The sequence below is a fragment of the Apus apus genome, chromosome 11, assembly GCF_020740795.1.
Source record: "Apus apus isolate bApuApu2 chromosome 11, bApuApu2.pri.cur, whole genome shotgun sequence".
Classification (NCBI taxonomy): Eukaryota; Metazoa; Chordata; class Aves; order Apodiformes; family Apodidae; genus Apus; species Apus apus.
In genome coordinates this window covers 12,989,995-13,006,832 of record NC_067292.1, presented here as the reverse complement: position 1 = coordinate 13,006,832, position 16,838 = coordinate 12,989,995, and the positions used below count along the sequence as shown (strand labels likewise).

The window sequence follows — 16,838 nt, the reverse complement described above, 5'->3', positions numbered from 1 at the left end:
AGTGTACTGGATTATTTTAATCAAATCTTGAACTTGTGATTTATCTAGAACACTGGCATCTGTAAGGTGATGCCTTTGTATCTAAGTATGTGGAAGTTCCATCCTTCTTACTGCTCTATAATTTCATTATTCTTCAAAGCTTATGTAGGTTGTTCTTGTCAATATACTGCAGCATTACTGATCATTAATTACCAAGCCTATGAAACTGAGTTATCAGCATAAGAAGATTAATGTTTGCAATTTAACTAGAATCAAGCATTTTATATTCTCCTCTGCTCCACAGCATAATTAAACTGAGAACCTCCTTGTCCTTGTTAGTTGCTGCTGATTTCAGACTGGTCAAATTTCTCTATTTATTAACAATTTCCTTTTCCATCTCTTTGGATATGAACTTACTGGATTTCTAGCACTTGGGATACTCAGCATCCTAAATTGTCTGTCCTTGATAATAAAGCTGCTCTGGTAATTTGGGAGGGGTTCAGTGGTGAGGTAGAATACTTCATGAGACAGATGGGATGTAGGAAGTCACCAAAGGCTTTATCACTTGGAGATTTGTGGGGAAGTCTGATACTTTCATCACTCCTCCTCCCTCTTATAATCCTATTTGCCATCTCCCAACTTCCTTACGTAATAAGGGAGGGACCTGGAAAACTTATCTATACACAGATAGAGAAATACAGAGATACATCCTGAAAGGAAGTTGAGCATCAAAGCAATACAATTTTGCAGGCTGAGAAAGTGTTTCTTACAGTACAAGTCAAGTATGACAGAAGGTTTAGGCTGTGGTCAGAAGTGCATTGGGAAATAAATGAAAGATCCAGTGACTTTGGCAGATGATCTAGTTTTTGCATATTAATGAAGAAGACTTCATCAAGCAACTTTATAAAACCCACTTAAAATATTAATACCAAGCTCCTTAGAACTGCATTGGCTGAGGGGCAATTTGAGAAGGTTATTTTTTTATTACAATATGAGCTTTGATTTCATAGCCTGGAAAAGCAGATTCCCTGAAATTTTCCTGGTCTGAGGCATGCCATCTCTCTAGCTAGTCAGGTTTGGTTACAATCAGGACTTGCAGCCATAGTCATTAATGAAGCAATTCCAGCTGCTGCTTTTTGGCTGCTTACATACAACTACTCTGTTCTTCCTTTTCAGCCCATACAAGGTAACTTGTGGTGGCTGATCTCTTAGCAGGAGGGCAGTGCATTTCTGAATATGCTAGGCAGGGCTGCAGGGTCAAACTGTGAACACAGGGATTTCTCCTCATCCAGATAATGAGCAGAAAATTGATTTCCCCCCCCCCACTATAAGCTCTGTGTGTCAGAATGCTAGGTAGGGATAGACATTGCTTGTTTAAGCATTAAAAGATCATTATTCTCCTATTTTGGAAATAATAGATTAAAGGCACTTAAACATTTTTGAAAACCTGTACATTACTCAGATTTGCCTAATTCTGTAGGCCTAGGATTTATTAACCATTGTGTTACCAGTGTTGATTTTTGTCTTATGGTAAATATTAACTTGTTATATATGAATTCATGACTCTTATTAGACAGCACAGGAGTTTAAAACTAGTTCAGAAAATGAAGTAAGTTTGTATGGTAGACTTGTGATGGTAGCTTTATATTAAAGATAACTTTTTTCCCAGCTAAACACAGGAATTGAATAAATTGCTAAGCACTTACTCTGCTAAATATATCACATTATCATCAGTAATAAAATTTAAGCTTTCTCTGATCATGGGTCAAGATGAAAATACATTAAGAGACAATCTTGTAAGAGAATACTCAAATTTGATTATTAAATTTAGGATTTTGAAGAGTTGTCATGTATCTTAGGAATTTTTCACATTGAAAAAATACTCACAGCTGATTATCTCTTACAAACAGGGTTTCTGATTTTGCAAATACAAAGCTGACAGTCTTTTCTTCTCTTTGACAGATGGGGATGGACAAAGTGAGCATTTATTACCAGTCTGCGAAGACATAACATGTCACAGAAGTGCCATTTACTTAACTAAGCATGGATTGGATCAGGTATGGTGAGTTTGGAATTGCAAAGACAAAGGAAAATACTGTGCTTTATGAAAGAGTATCAAACAGGAAAATTATTCTTCAGGAAGGAAAAACTTTGTCATCTGTAATTATTGCATGTAAGAGAATTAAATTTGTCTGTTTATTTATTTATTACCTAACTAAAACAATATGGATTTGGTGGAAGAGGTTGCATACCTAGAATTCTATGTAAGGGATAATTTTATTCTAGAAAATTATTGATATTTCCAATGAGTCACTTCATTGCTTGCAAAACACTCCATTCTAAGAACCATAGCTGCCCCAGGAGGAGATGACAAACAAGGTTTATGCTAAGAGTTGGAAACAGATTTAATTAATTCAAATAAGCTTCTTCAGTTTTAACTCAGGGAGTTATTTTATAGTTAAAAAAACAAACAAGCAACCCCACAACACACTCACGTATATCTATATATAAATGCACACACACATGCATAACAAGTTGAACCAGCCCACACCTCTTACCCCTTATTTTTACTGTGTCTGATTGCTATTAAGTAAATTTCCAAATGCTATATAAAGACCTGTTTAGGCTATGTATCTTCAGGATTGAGTTTTTATTACATTATTTCAGCTTTGTTTCTTCACAACATTACTTGTTTTGATAGACATGGTCATAATTCATGTAACATCACTCCCTACTGGAAAGGAAAGCAGGCAGTTACCAGTCAGTTAAGGAACTATAACTAGGATGGAACATACCATCAGCCTAAAGAAGAGTAACTAACTCTACATTTGGTTGTGTGTCTTTTCAGCCTTCTAGTCTTGGCATCCCTGCTCTTGGAAATGCATGTATTTCTGTGCACACTGGAAGTTTCTGGGTTCGTTTGGGGTTTTTCAAATTAATTCCCTGTGAACACAGAATAGAGGCAGTGGATGATGGTGCTGCTGGACACGCAGTGTGACAGCAGAGTTTGATTTAGGGGTCATGGCCTTGCATAAAGCAAGTAGCTGCTCATTTCCTGATACTTGTGCTGCTTTCTGGTCAAAGGGGAACACAGATGTTTGATAAGCATGTTACACTGATTACAGTGCTGTAATGGGCTGCTTACATTTCACTGTTGAGTAGCTGGGGTGCTCTTATGTCAACAGACAACTGCTCTTTAGCTCTAAATGTAGTTCCTTACCCATGATAATAGAAGAAGTAAAAGACATTTGACTTTTTCTGATCAAGTAATTTCATTTTAAAAAGTGAAGAAGTCAACAGAATCTCATTCTGATAGCAAAAAAGCATTAAGAAGTACTAAGAGTTACCTAGAAACTTTAAAGCCATTTTCTCTGCATATTTTTAGAAGTACTTTTTAATTAAAAATGACAGTATCAAATGACATGCTATGATGACTTGTTCTGGCCTAACCTTTTTAAAGATTTATACCTAGAATAGTCTTTTCTTGCACCCTTAGACTCATCTAGAGGTGATGGAGCTTTTTCTTCTAAAGTATTTTATCTTTTCCATTCTGAAACAGTGGAAAATGTCAGCATCTTTATTCATATGTCTACAGTTTTTCCTATGTGTTGCATGTATCCTTCAGGTAGAATCGATTCAAACATATTACTTTCCATAGTGTCACCAAATTTGGTCATCATCAGATGACCCAAATTCCCTGCTTTGACTAAATAAATTAATCTTCATGAGCAATTACAAAAGTAAACTGTGTGGCAACAGACTAGGATCGTTTATTTTTATTTGATCACTATACAATTTGAGGATAAAAATAATTAACTCTTGTGATGCAGAATGTGTTTCAGCCAGGGGATGATATCACTTGTGGAACGGGAAGGTAATTATAGGGAATCTATGGAAAACTGAGAGATTGCAAATCTGTTATTGAAAAAGTAGAAGATTATATATATCCATTATGTTAGTTGAGTTTTTGCTGCATGGTCTTAGGGCTTCAGGGTTTTTTTGGTGTTAAGAATGTAGCTAGGAGTTCTGGTTTCCAAAGCTGTTGTTTTTTAAAAAAAATTACTATATCTCAGATCTGAAAGATCACAAATTACATGACTGTCCTATAAAAATTATTTTGCATACAGCAACTGGACCTGGTTCTGTCCTTTCTATTTGTTTGTTGTGACCTCTGAAGAAACAAAAACCAGTTAATTCAATTCTGTGATAGTGTGTGATGCATTGGGATGAAATGTGTAGAAATCAGAAATATGCAAGTGTTGAATTTGTGGTTCTAAAAATGATGCTGTAGAGAGGCATGCAATGGCATGTCAGGCTTTGGAATTGTTCTGGGAAGTTCTTGTTGCATATGTCAGTCTACAGTATATCTCTCATTATGTCTTTGGCATAGCTACACAGCTACTGGAACGCCAAGGAGATGCAGGAGAATTATTTCAAGGATGATCCTTCATCATGGGTTTTAATTTAGTTATTTAATCTTTCTAAGTATTAGGAATATCTCAGATAAATTTTCTTCTTCTGGATGATGGAGCAAAAGTAAAGGCTGACAAAATAGGTATTGAGTAACTTCATGAGATACAGATCTACTGAAATTTTAAAAGAATGTGAATGTTTCCGTAGCAACAGAAGAATTGCTGCCAGATCTGAATTAGAATCCATACACAGTTTCAGATTGTGGCAAGAGTTAGGACACCTCAGACTTCTTTAAATTCACCTGCAATAGCTACAGACTAAAATCTGTTAGCTGATTTAGGTCGCTCATCTAGATTCAGAAAATCAGGCTGACTTCTTCCTGAAACTTGTTTTAAAGTCCCTAGTGGTGTTAATTGTAGAAACTCTCTATTATTGTCTTCTTAGAGATGACTAATCTTTCTTTTAATGTGGCCAAGTATTCAGTATGATGTTTCCTGAGGCAACCAGTATTATTTCAGTCCCTTCATCTGAGTGTTTCTTTGTATGCTACAGGATTCTTATAACCTTTCTCTGTACAATATAAAGGTTGGAGCTTCATTCCTCTTATAAACCTTGGAGCTCTGAAGTAGAACACAGCAATGCATCCTTCAGCAAACTGTAGGTATCATTCTCAAGGCAAGAAAGGCATCCTGACAGCACTGATTATCAGCTGCAGTTGGTCACTGTTAGAAGTTTTTCCTTGTTCCTCTGTAACAGTTCAAAGGAGAGGGTGGGGGACTGGATTGCAGCTGCTGTAATTTTCATAAATCTCACATTCTACAAGATCCTCTGATCATTTCTAAGTTGCTCATCTCTCAAAGCAGCTATGGAGCTGTGAGGCATGTTCCAGCATTGAAAATACAACTGTCACTGTTTTGGTTACTTTTTCCTCTATATTGTTAAATCAATGGTGGGGATTCTCCTCTTCTGGGCTTTGCACACTGTAAGTTCATGGTGTAATGTACAGGTAATTTACCTAGTTTAAATGTACAGCATGAGTTTCACTGAAAGTGGGAATTACTCTGAATTTAAACTGTCACAGTAAGTTACGTATGGTGCTAGAATGTGCTCTGGGTCCTCATCAAACAAGAGTGATGATTTCAAAATGTTCTATAACTGGTGTTATGAAAAGTCCCACAACTGATTCAGTGAGATGAATGAATCTTACTCTGTAGAGTACACAGTGATGAAGCTTTGTAGCAATAGGTGATGTTTCTGGTTTGCTCACCTGTATTTTTACATCTCTGCATTTCACTGTAGACTGTGATTGTTAAATTGCTTTCTGCTAATCACTCCGAGTAAAGTAAAAACTGAATAAAATCTGGATTTGTGCCTGAAAATTCATTTTTTCTTATATTTCTTGAAAACAATGCTACCAATACATGGGAACATTTACAAAGTATATGATGGATATAATTGGATTTCATTGCGATGACTGCATGAATGATACCATGTAAAGTAAAACCTATTATATTTCATGGTTCTGATTTCAATCAGTGGTTTTCAAAATTACAATATTTTGTAATAATATTGTTTCATCTGTCTTCTGCATGACAAATAAGAGTTAAGAAATTTGACCTTTTGAAAAATTTGCCTTGGTTTAAGAGTATTTTCCTTTGTCTCTGGTTCTTCAATTTTCCCAAACCTTCAGCAGCTAACAGTAACAAAATAGGCACACATATACTGGGACGGTTCAAGTCTAATTTACTTCAACTTTGAGTTTTCATCGAGAATGCGTTGATCATTGCAGTTCAGATGTCATTGCTTACACAGGCAGATATGCAGTAACTATATGCAGAACAGTTCCAGGCTTCTAAGCCATCTGTGATATCTAAACAAAGTTGACCTTAGTGCACTTTTTAAATAAATGTGAAGGCCTCTCTCATATGCACGTGGTTGTATGTAATCTCAAGGGACCAGCCCAAATGTCGCACGCAATTGCCATGTGGCAGGAATGTTGTTGATGACTGGATTGTGTTAGTGAGGGAGTCTCTGCACAGCAGGAAATTATTTTGTCACGGATCTCATTCTGGTTTCTGAAATAGCTAAATTAAGGCTTGGATGAAAGACGTTTAAAATGCTGTTAAGTGGTTTTGATGTTGTGATGATAGAGATCCTTGAAGATGGCACCCTTCTTTCCTTTTGAAGGCATTATCAGTTAGTGGACATGTAAAATTACTTTTGGCTTTAAAAATGGCACCGAGTTTTTCTGTAGCATTGAAATGTTAACCCTGGTACTTCAGCTTTATACCAACTTGTGAAATTACTTTGATTTTAATTAAGATAAATTTCTGTTTAGCATCTCTTTGGAAAGTAAGTGCAGATACAGTCTATTTCTTGTCCTGGAGAAATTATACTTTACAATATCAAACTGAAAGTACAAAATAAATGCAATCTTAATTTCTTATCAAACAGTTCAGTATCTGATGCTGCTGGGGAGATAGGAGGGAAATTGAAGCTCTTGAACTTCTACATATCCATGAATAATAAAATCATTTGAGCTGAAATGAACCTTCGGATATCCAGTCTCCTTTAAGCAGGGTCAGCAGTGAATTCAGACCATGTTGTTTAGAGCTTTGTCCAGTCAAACTCTGAAAATTCCCAAGGACAAAGTTTTTGTATCTTGTGTCTCTTGCCTAGTTGAATTATCATCACAGTGAATTTTTGTGTGTTTATCTCTAGCTGGAATCTCCCTTGTCAGTCTGATCTTTGTCTTGTGTTCTATCTCAGTAGAGAGCCTGGCTCCATCTTCTCAGTTATCTCCTTGCATGAATTGGAAGGTCCAATTAGATCCTGTTAGGTCCCCCCTAAATCTTTAGTCGTCCAGGCTGAGCAAGCCCTGTGTCCTCAGCTTGTTTTTTGAGTAAATGCCTGGAGAGCTTGGTGACCCTTTTCTAAACTCAGTATTCTCAAATATTTCTTAAACCATGAGGCACAAAACTGGACACAGAATCAAGATGCAGACTAACAAGTGCTGAATAAAGAGAAATAATACTTGCCTCAATCAGCAGGAGCATAGGCAGCAGTTCCAGTGCAGTGTGCTGTTTGCTGTCATAGCTGCCACACTTGGCTTTACCTTTCTGTCCACCAGGACCCATGCATCTTTTTTAGCAGAGCTGCTACTCATCTGGTCAGTCTCCAGCCTGTACCAGTGCAGGATTTTACTCCCCTCTGCAGGTTTTTCTATGCTGATTGTTATGAGGTGCCTGTTTGCCCATTCCTGCCTTCCTATGTCCCTTGCAAATGGCTACCCTGTCCAGAAGAACATTGATTGTATCCCCTTTTGGTCTTGCCCACAAATGTAATGAGGGTACATTCCTCCTCCAGCTTTAATGTTGCCTATTGCTTGCAATTCCAAGAAGAACACTGGGACTCTGGGTCTCAAGGCTCTGAGGGTTTGGGCTTACCTACACTTAAGGATCAGTACATATTCAAGGCAAGCTTGAATTTCAGTGAATTTGTTCCTAAGTTATCTCCATACACTAGACACATTCCAACACACAGGTGCTTTATTCTTATAATCTTATCTATTTTCTTCTGTTCTGGAGTAATTTAGTGCATAGAAAAGACTTAAAATTACGTTTTTCATTTGATGACAGGCTTAGGAAATAATCCTTATTTCCTCTTTGGAAATGTGTACATGGTTGAGAATCCTGATGCAGTGAAGAAACCTCAGCTGTTTTAAAAAGAATTAGGCAGTTTCAGTAATTAAAATAATTTTCTTACCTAGCTAATCTTTTTTTTGTTTTATTTTACAGTGGATTCCAGTCTTGCAAGACTTCAGAAATAAAGACACACTTTGGGGCTTTGTACCATATCAAAATAACAAATCTTCAACAGAAGTTTCATTTCCAATTACGCTTCATATTGGTGATTACAATATGGATGGCTACCCAGATGCTCTTGCTATACTACGGAACACATCTGGAAGGTAGAGTATATATAAACCTAGAAATAAAGACTTATCAAATGCATGTACAGTCATCAGCCATACAAATTATTAATTTTAGTGCATCTCATTCATTTTATCAAGTGAACAAGACTTTTGATCTCTGCTAAATGTTTCCATTTTGAAAAAGGTACTGCCTTTACATGGTATATTCAGAATACCAATTTGTATAGGCTTAGACTGTGACTCTTGGTGGGGAATTGTACAGAGGCATGAAGTACCATTTTAGGTGCTCCTCTTGGATCACAGGAGCTGATTATCTCTCCCCTTCCCAAGTAACCTTCTGTAAAATCTTGACTTCAGCTTTCAGCGTTAGTTAGGAACATCAGGCTGCTGAGAGCTGGAGAGCCTGTTCTATGCTCTCACACGGAGTGAATGCTGATTGGTGACTGCTGAAAATGCACTAGTGTGTTTTGCCTCTTTTGAGAACCAATTTTGTGCTGTCCAAATGTAACTGAAGTAAACAAACTCCCACACCCCTCTTTTCAGGGGGTGGTTGGGGAACCCAAAAAACCTAATCTTTCTCCTTTTATAATTTTCTTTATTACTTGCTTTCCTAATACTTTGTATTGCTACTGTCTAGTGTTATGTGGGAGAGGGCATGTAGTGATGCTTACAGGGAGACTTAACTACATGGAGAAGTTAGTGATCCACTTAACAATTGACCTGTGTAGGTGCAGGCCTGTGCTGCTCTGCACACACCACTTGGCTGCAGGATAAACTTCGCCAGCTAATCGTAACGGAGAAGCCTGTAGGCAGTTCCCACCTGGCACCTGGTGATAATACCACTGGCATGTCCTTGTCTTTACCTTGAAATGAAGCAGCATGTCCTGCCATGTCCTTACTAGAGGTCTGTCTGATGCTGCAGAACTTGGGTTTTCCAGCATCTGAAGAGATGTAAGATTATCTCTACGACCCTGGTTTTCTTCCTCATGTCATCACTTGTAAGAGGTATTCTAATTAATACCTTATGGACTCTCAACATCTTCCTTGTTGGGTTCCAGGACAAATACTTGCACTAGACTCTTACAAGGCAAAATTAATCTTTATTAGAGATGTATTTATTATATTCTGTACAGTATTTTGAATGAGCTAGTATTTTGAATGAGCTTGGGTGCAGGTTCATCATTAATAATATTGAAAAGGACTGAGAAGCTCACTTTGGTGATGAAAACAGTATAGAGACAATTTATATGCTGAAGTCAAATAATTCAATTCAGATCCTCTAGTGGTTGCCTGAACATGATTTACCCACTGACATCTTTGTGTTAAAAGTTCTTCAGATACTGACACATACCTAAAGTGACCCAGTTTGAGAGTTATATGTGTGTGTTCAGTCTGTCTGATGTGATTCAGAGACAAGGCAGTCAGCAGCTGAGCTCTGCCTCTGTACCTCTGAGTCTTAAAATAACTAGCACAGCAGCTCTTTATATTCAGACATGGCAGAGGAGAAGGATCTGATGCTGTTGCTGCTCAAACTTGCATAGGCAAAGTTAAAGCACTTGGCCTCTGAATGTCAGTTTTTTCACTTGATAGCCTTGCTCAGTTGGGAGTTGGCATCTTCTGTTCAGCAGTTGTTGAATACAGGCTGTAAACAGTCTAGAGAGCAGACTAGAACCAGTCTTCTGTTTTCCATAGAAATACCATGTCATCTAAACTGTAATGCTGGTCTTGTCTTTTTTTTTACTTAAGCCCCACAAATCCTATGTTTTGAGCTGTATTGCAGGCTATTTTGTAGAGTGCATCCTGATAGCTAGTACACTTGAGGAGGACTTGATGAAGATTTATGGAGTTCAGAGGTTAATTTGTAGTTATTTTCTCCTTTAAGATTTTTTTGGACCTTGTCTCCCCTGGGTGGTGTATAACTATAGCAGTGTAATATTCTGTAAAGTATTAAAATAATTTATAAAGATGTAATCCCATAAAAGCCCAGGAAGTTACTTATGTCTCATTGCAATGAATTACTCTGATAGGTTTTAATCTTTATTCTCCTTGCTTCTGAAATGGTTTATTCAATTGACTGCATCTTAGTGTTATTTTTAAACTTGACTTCAAAGTTGAATAACACAGTAAGGCATAAGGACTGAAGGTATTGGCAGATGATTTGGCAGGTTATTAAAAGGGTAGTTCAGAGAGCTGAGGAAGTCTGGCAAAAAAGCACAAGCAAACTAAGAATAAAGAAATATACTGTATGTTAACACTACTTTTCCAGTGTTAGTAAAAAAGTAATGGAAACAAACTTTGTACTTTGGGATGGGATTGAAAGTCACTTTTTTGCACCCACTATGAAATGTCACTTTCAGAGTAGTAGAAACTCTGTTTCTGAGTGACTTGAGGAAATACTTCCTTTTAACTGGGTCATAGAATGGAGAGAATTAAAACAGTGTGGGAATGAATTTAAAAGCTCATCTTAAATTAGAGCAAATTAAAGTGAAAACCTTATTTAGTGGATTTTAAACACTTCTGGATCAAGCTGTTTATTTCTTTCTGTGAAGCCCTTCATGCTACATCTACAGATCTCATTTCGGTGATTGATTACAGTGATTAAATGATAAAAGCATTTTTGTCAACTCTTGACCTCAATCTGTGCTATAGTCTAGGAAATCTAGCTTCTAGTTGCTGTCTGTGAGTTAAAGAAATTAAAGGAGGCAAAAAAAAAATTTTATCTGAAAATATACCAACACCTGTTAATGGAAGAATATTGTTTAAATCAATTATAAGCTTTTGTCATAATTCTGGAAAGCTCTATCAGATCACATTCTTAAAAATACCTCCAAAACACTGAAATAAAGACATGATAGATAGGAGTAACTTTGGTTTACTATCCTTCCAGTGAGTAAGTCAGTAAAAATAAATAGCTTTAAGTATCCTCAGAACTGCCACAAGATCAAACTGATCTCCTGCCACACCCTTTTGATTTTACATAAAAGTGTGTAACTCTGATAGCACAGAGATATGCCTTATTAACAGCAACAACAACACAAAAGAGGAACCTCTGTCTTGTAGTTGCAAATGTGGTGAGGTTTTGGACTCAGACACTCAATGAATTCCAACAGATTAACGTGCTAAATTCACAGTCAATTCTACAGATTTATCTGTCCATTATTTATTCTTTTAATTTCTGACTTCAGTCAAAATCTGCACATAAGAATTCCAGTCCACAGATTTTTCTTCAGGCTAGATACATAGATGCATTTTTCCTCCCTTTTGTTATGACTGTATTAGAAATTGTGTATGTATATAGAATAATAATAGGTAAAGGGATTTTATCAGTAGTTACTCACTGGTCCATCCCTACTTCCTGTCTTGTCTAAATGTATTCATTTTTTCACATGCTTGTTTTAAATTGACCCTGGTAACACTGAAAGTGTAAGTACTGTATGTGAGTCTATAAACACCTATATTCCTCCTCCCTCATTAGATGAAACAAATTTTGCTTACCCACTTGTTTCCAAATTAGCTGCTAATAATTGTCATTTTGCAAATATGTAAAAAGCATCTAAGGATGCTTTTTTTTTTTAATGATGCTTTTATTCAAAGGGAATGTTTTTCACCAGTAAAGTAATGATGAGGTTGGAAATACAGCATCTGTCTCTGATGGGGAAGAATAATAGTAAAGACTAAAACTTGGGAGTAACAAACAACTGTATATGGACAGTTGAATGAAAAACTTTGAGTGTAATACACTTCTAGAAAGTTTTCCAGGTATGCACGATCAGTTTGAAATTAATATGTATGTGTTAGTCCTTTATCCCCTGTATAACTGTAAAAGAACTAGCCTAAAATTGACAGAATGAGAGATGTATGAAATCAGGCAGTAAATATTTAATTATAATTACAAAGTAGCATGTTAAAATAAATGTGTGATAAGTTTTCAGTCTTTCTTTCCTGTTAACCCTTGCTAGTAGTAATTCAGCCTTATTAAATTTAGTTTTGCTGCAGATATGACCTTTGGTCAGAAGGTTCCAAATTGTAAACCAGTAAGAGATTTGGTTTTATCTTAAATTTGTTTAAAATATCAATGTGGAGGAAAATTTCTTGGTGGAGCAGGGGTGGGAATAGATTGGCATAAAATAATGAAAAAGCAGTGATACTTTTAAAGTAGTGTTTAAGCTGAAGGACCATTGGAAAGACTAAGGAAAATGGCAGATCAGTGCACTTCTACTTGTTTCAGAATAAATTAAAAGTATGTTCAGTCTTCTGACTGGATGGTTAATTAAATAATTCCTGCTGATTTGTAGCCATTTATTTGGTGTATTCATTGATGTAAGTCAGGCATGACATAATGGTTGCAATTCTGTCTGTAAAGTTAACATAAATGCTTATGACTTTTAAAGAGTCCAGTGACTGCCGCCTTTGTTATGATTATATTTTACTTCAGCAGACTTTAGTTATTTAATTTCAATATTTTTGTAATATCTATTATTTAGACTGTTCATAGCAAGTTAAGTTGGTTTATATCTTATGTTTTACAGCAATCAACAAGCATTTTTACTAGAAAATGTCCCATGCAATAATGTAAGCTGCAAGAGTGTACGTCGGATGTTTAAAGTTTTTTGGGAGCTGTTTGATCTAAATCAAATCAAGGATGCTGTGGTGGCAACCTTCTTTGACATATATGAAGACGTAAGTTCAAGTCTGTACTGCAGCACACAGTGAGTGTCTCTTGTGCTGTGTTGCTCTGTCTCTGTGGCATTGGCAGATTGGTTATAGAAACAGTGTATGGCAGGCAGTGCCTTCAGCCTAGGAAATTCAGCCCTGAGATGCTCCCAGGAAGGGGAGCAGGCAGCAGCAGCCCTTCAGTGCCTAAATGTTTGCTGACCCTCCATATGCTCCATTTGAGCTGCCCTCTTCAGTGGCAAGAAAGAAGCCATGGATCACATGCATTGTCCTGGTTAGCTGTGGATGGAGAACTCTGTCCTAAATTACCATAGATTAATAACATTTGGAAGATGTGAAGATTACTAAAAAAGGTGTAAACTTTGCACACACAATTTTTTCCTTTTTATCTCTAAGGGAATTTGCTTGCTAAATTTAGATGTTATCTAGAGTAAATCCACATTCTAACAATTTGTTTTGTTTTTCCTCTAGGGAATCCTGGATATCATTGTGCTAAGCAAAGGCTCCTCCAAAAAGGACTTTGCTATCCATACATTAAAAAATAACTTTGAAGCAGATGCCTACTTTGTAAAAGTTATTGGTAAGTTGTCGCTTTATAATCAAGTCAAAATGAGACCTTGAGAGAAATGTGAATATTTGAGCCTCTGTCTATGATAACCTTATGGTCATGCTCTGTGTATGGTAATTCTAGAAAAGAAAAAGCATGGTGTGGGAAGTATTGGGGATTGCAGAAATCTCCTGTTGCAGAATCTAAACCTGGATTTGGTTTTGTTTAGTTTCAAAGGGTTTTTTCTTGGTTTTATTTCAGTGTATTTATTAAAATTCAAAGTAATTCTGTCCACTGTATTCAACACTTGAGCTGTTTTTAATATTAGTGTTGACCACAATGACCTTTAAGTAACTGCTCATCTCTAGTGTGTATTTCTTTTACAGGAATGCTTGTCTTATTTCAACCATTAACTAGAGGCAGGCTAAATCTTTGATTTCATCCTGGAGCTTTCCTTTTGCATCCTAGCAAAATTGTGCAGACACTAGGTCTTTCAAAACTCATTTCTCAGCTGTCTTCTGAAGGAAAAACAAGAACTATCAAGTGTCCAAAATACTATCCACAGGGAAAGTGTACACGGAACAAAGTTATTCAGCCTAAAACAGACACATAAGGAAGATCCAGGGCTTCAATCCATAATGATGTGTAACAATGGGGAAAGCGTGTTCTGTGTGTCCATGTGGGGACATAACAGAAAGCAACAACTTACTGAGTAAATAGTAATTTCCTAAATGACAGCTTCTAAAGTACTAACAAATTCCCAGAGAAACTGCAGACTTACCACAGTAGAGGTCCTGAGAATCAGGTTAAGAAATTACGTTGTATGTTTAATTGTTTTTGAGAGAAGGGGTTGGGCTGTCTGAATTTGAGGCACCTTCTGTGAATTTTTTGTACAATACCTTCACTTATCTCCTCACACAGCATGATGCTGTCGATATAAAAATGGCACTAGATCTACACATATCCATCACTCAACTTAGATTTTCTTTTTAATGTGTGATGCTATTTAAAATTTGGAGAAAGATGAGCTCTCAAATCACTACTTTGAGAAAAATATAATTATGCTTGCACATATAGATATGTATGCCAAAGTGAGACAGAAAGGAACCAAAAGAAATTACAGCAATATTGTCTTGAAGCAACATGCTTTGTTTGTCCACAATGACTGCCTTTTTATCTTGCCTATTTTCAGAAACCTAGGCAAGAAACACTAGCCAAGTGCACTTATTTTCATCTGAACCTTGAGTGGCTGCAGTTTTTTTCTTTGCAGCAGGGACTCTGTTTTGCTGTACCTCTGTCATATCAAGCCTACCTTATTGGAGTTCTTTTCTGCATTATCTGGAAATTGCAGAATCTAGTGCAAAACAGGCTGGTTTCATTTCAGTGATGACTGGCATGGTGTATATTTTGTTTATGCTGCATGATCTATTGTGAAAACCAGTTTGCTTCCATGTGTGAGTCAGTGTGGTGTTTTCAGCCTAAAAGCACTACATGACCCAAAACACATCTTAACGTAGAAAGCTTGGAATGACCATAAACGTGGGAAGGGAGTGTAAATTAATTAGAGCCTTGGTTTAAAAGACTAGAGTTAGATAATATTTGTAATAGAGTCATTACGTTTTCAAACTGCATGCCCTACCACATTCTTCCAGACTGCCCAGATGTTAAGCTTTGAGCTCACTGTATGTCTGTCTTCCTTGTTTTTTTGAGAGGGAGTTAAAAAGAGGTTGTAAGAGAACAAAGCTAAACAGAACAACTAGTGCTTCACCTTCAAAAGCTGCATTTGCATTAATGTTATTTAAATGTATACAGTCCTTCTAAATCACACATTTTGCACATCTTAAGACAAACAGAACTGCAGGGGCTGATGTATTAGTTACTTTCTCCTTAGCCTGAGCTTTATTCTCATTCTAATACCCCATAATGATTTGTCATGTTAATGGCAGCCTTCTTTAAAAGAATACTGTATAAGGGTAGTGTAATTCACACAAGCATAAAGAAAATTCTCTAGAAAATCTTGCACTTCACAAAGCTGTATTAGAATTAAAACTGTGTGATATTTTAGTGGGAAAGAGTAATTTGCAGTATGGTTTCTCACTTTGTGTAAATCTATCTAAAAAACTAGAGCAAGCCTTTTTTTAGCACCCTTTTAGGTTGTGAGTATTTTTGCATAGAAACCCCAAGAAAGGAGAATTAATGAGTAGTCTAAAAATATTTTTCCTGTGATATGGGAGAGAATATTTTGAACAAAAAATGCTTTGTGAGAGTTAGTGTATCAATAAATGCAGTGTGTTCACTTACTTGGCATATGGACAATGGGAACAGTTTTGCTCATTATAACTGATGTCAAGTGTACTTGGTTGGATTATTTGTTCCAGTAGTGAAATTGAACAGCAAATTGCAGTCTGCTGTTCTGCATCAAAATGTAAAGACTTGGTTCCACTTGCATACACACCTATATATAACTTATCAAATAAGCCTGTAGCTTAAAAAGCCTATTTGTAGATACACATAGTCTTCAAATTCTGCTTTTCACACCTGTCTCTTACCTGTCCAGATATTTTTTTGAGGCAGTATAAAAATAATAGATTTTTCTGTGTTTGGAAATGTCAACATTTTTAAATCATTAGCAAAGAATGGTAACTTGGGAATCACGACAATTGTTAATATTTGCACACAAAATATGACTGACAAGTGTTCCTTCAGTAGAACAGTGCCATTGCTGACTCGCATAGAGAACAATTTCGAGACAGATTATACTGTGAACATCTTTATATGCACCTTCTTATATTTCACTGTCCTCAAACATTTTGTACCCAAAACTCCGTGAAGCCTTACAGTAAACAGAAAAAAATTTTTAAAAATCTAAGTGGGTAGGATCACCTGCCCTCAAATCTGGTCCAAATCTTGATTTTTGCTGCCTGCCACACTTCAAGGAGAAGTTTGGTTTTTCACTTGACTCTGATACCACCTGGCCTGTATTCTCTTACCTGCTCATAGGCATTATTTGGCTCCTGCTCAACCAAACTGTTGTTGGTTGAGTCCAAATGATGCATCAAAATGACACCTTAGATATTTGTGTGTGTATTGTTTCTTTTAAAGGCATTTGAATATTAATGTTCTAATACTCAGTGTGACAGGATCTAGGTTATAGAACACACGGCTTTCACTGTCTGTCATTTACTTGATTATAAACTGTTATATCTGTAACTTAACTGTTTTTTTAAAAAAGTTTTATACAAGTAATTGAACAACTGTCACAGGCTTTAGATATCGAGTATCATTTTACAC

General features: G+C 36.4%; 1 protein-coding gene and 1 long non-coding RNA gene across 2 annotated transcripts in view; one reads left to right on the top strand and one right to left on the bottom strand.

Moving 5' to 3' along the window:
* Nucleotides 1-16,838, bottom strand: part of LOC127389008 (uncharacterized) — a 106,727-nt gene that overhangs the window by 29,669 nt on the left and 60,220 nt on the right. The gene's annotated exons all lie outside the window — the stretch shown is intronic.
* The window catches only part of ITFG1 (integrin alpha FG-GAP repeat containing 1), a 68,331-nt gene that overhangs the window by 30,767 nt on the left and 20,726 nt on the right, over nucleotides 1-16,838 (top strand). Inside the window, exons 9-12 of the mRNA XM_051629058.1 lie at nucleotides 1,942-2,036; nucleotides 8,190-8,362; nucleotides 12,856-13,006; nucleotides 13,472-13,580. Coding sequence (XP_051485018.1) covers nucleotides 1,942-2,036; nucleotides 8,190-8,362; nucleotides 12,856-13,006; nucleotides 13,472-13,580 — 528 coding nt within the window. The remainder of the gene's footprint in view (nucleotides 1-1,941; nucleotides 2,037-8,189; nucleotides 8,363-12,855; nucleotides 13,007-13,471; nucleotides 13,581-16,838) is intronic.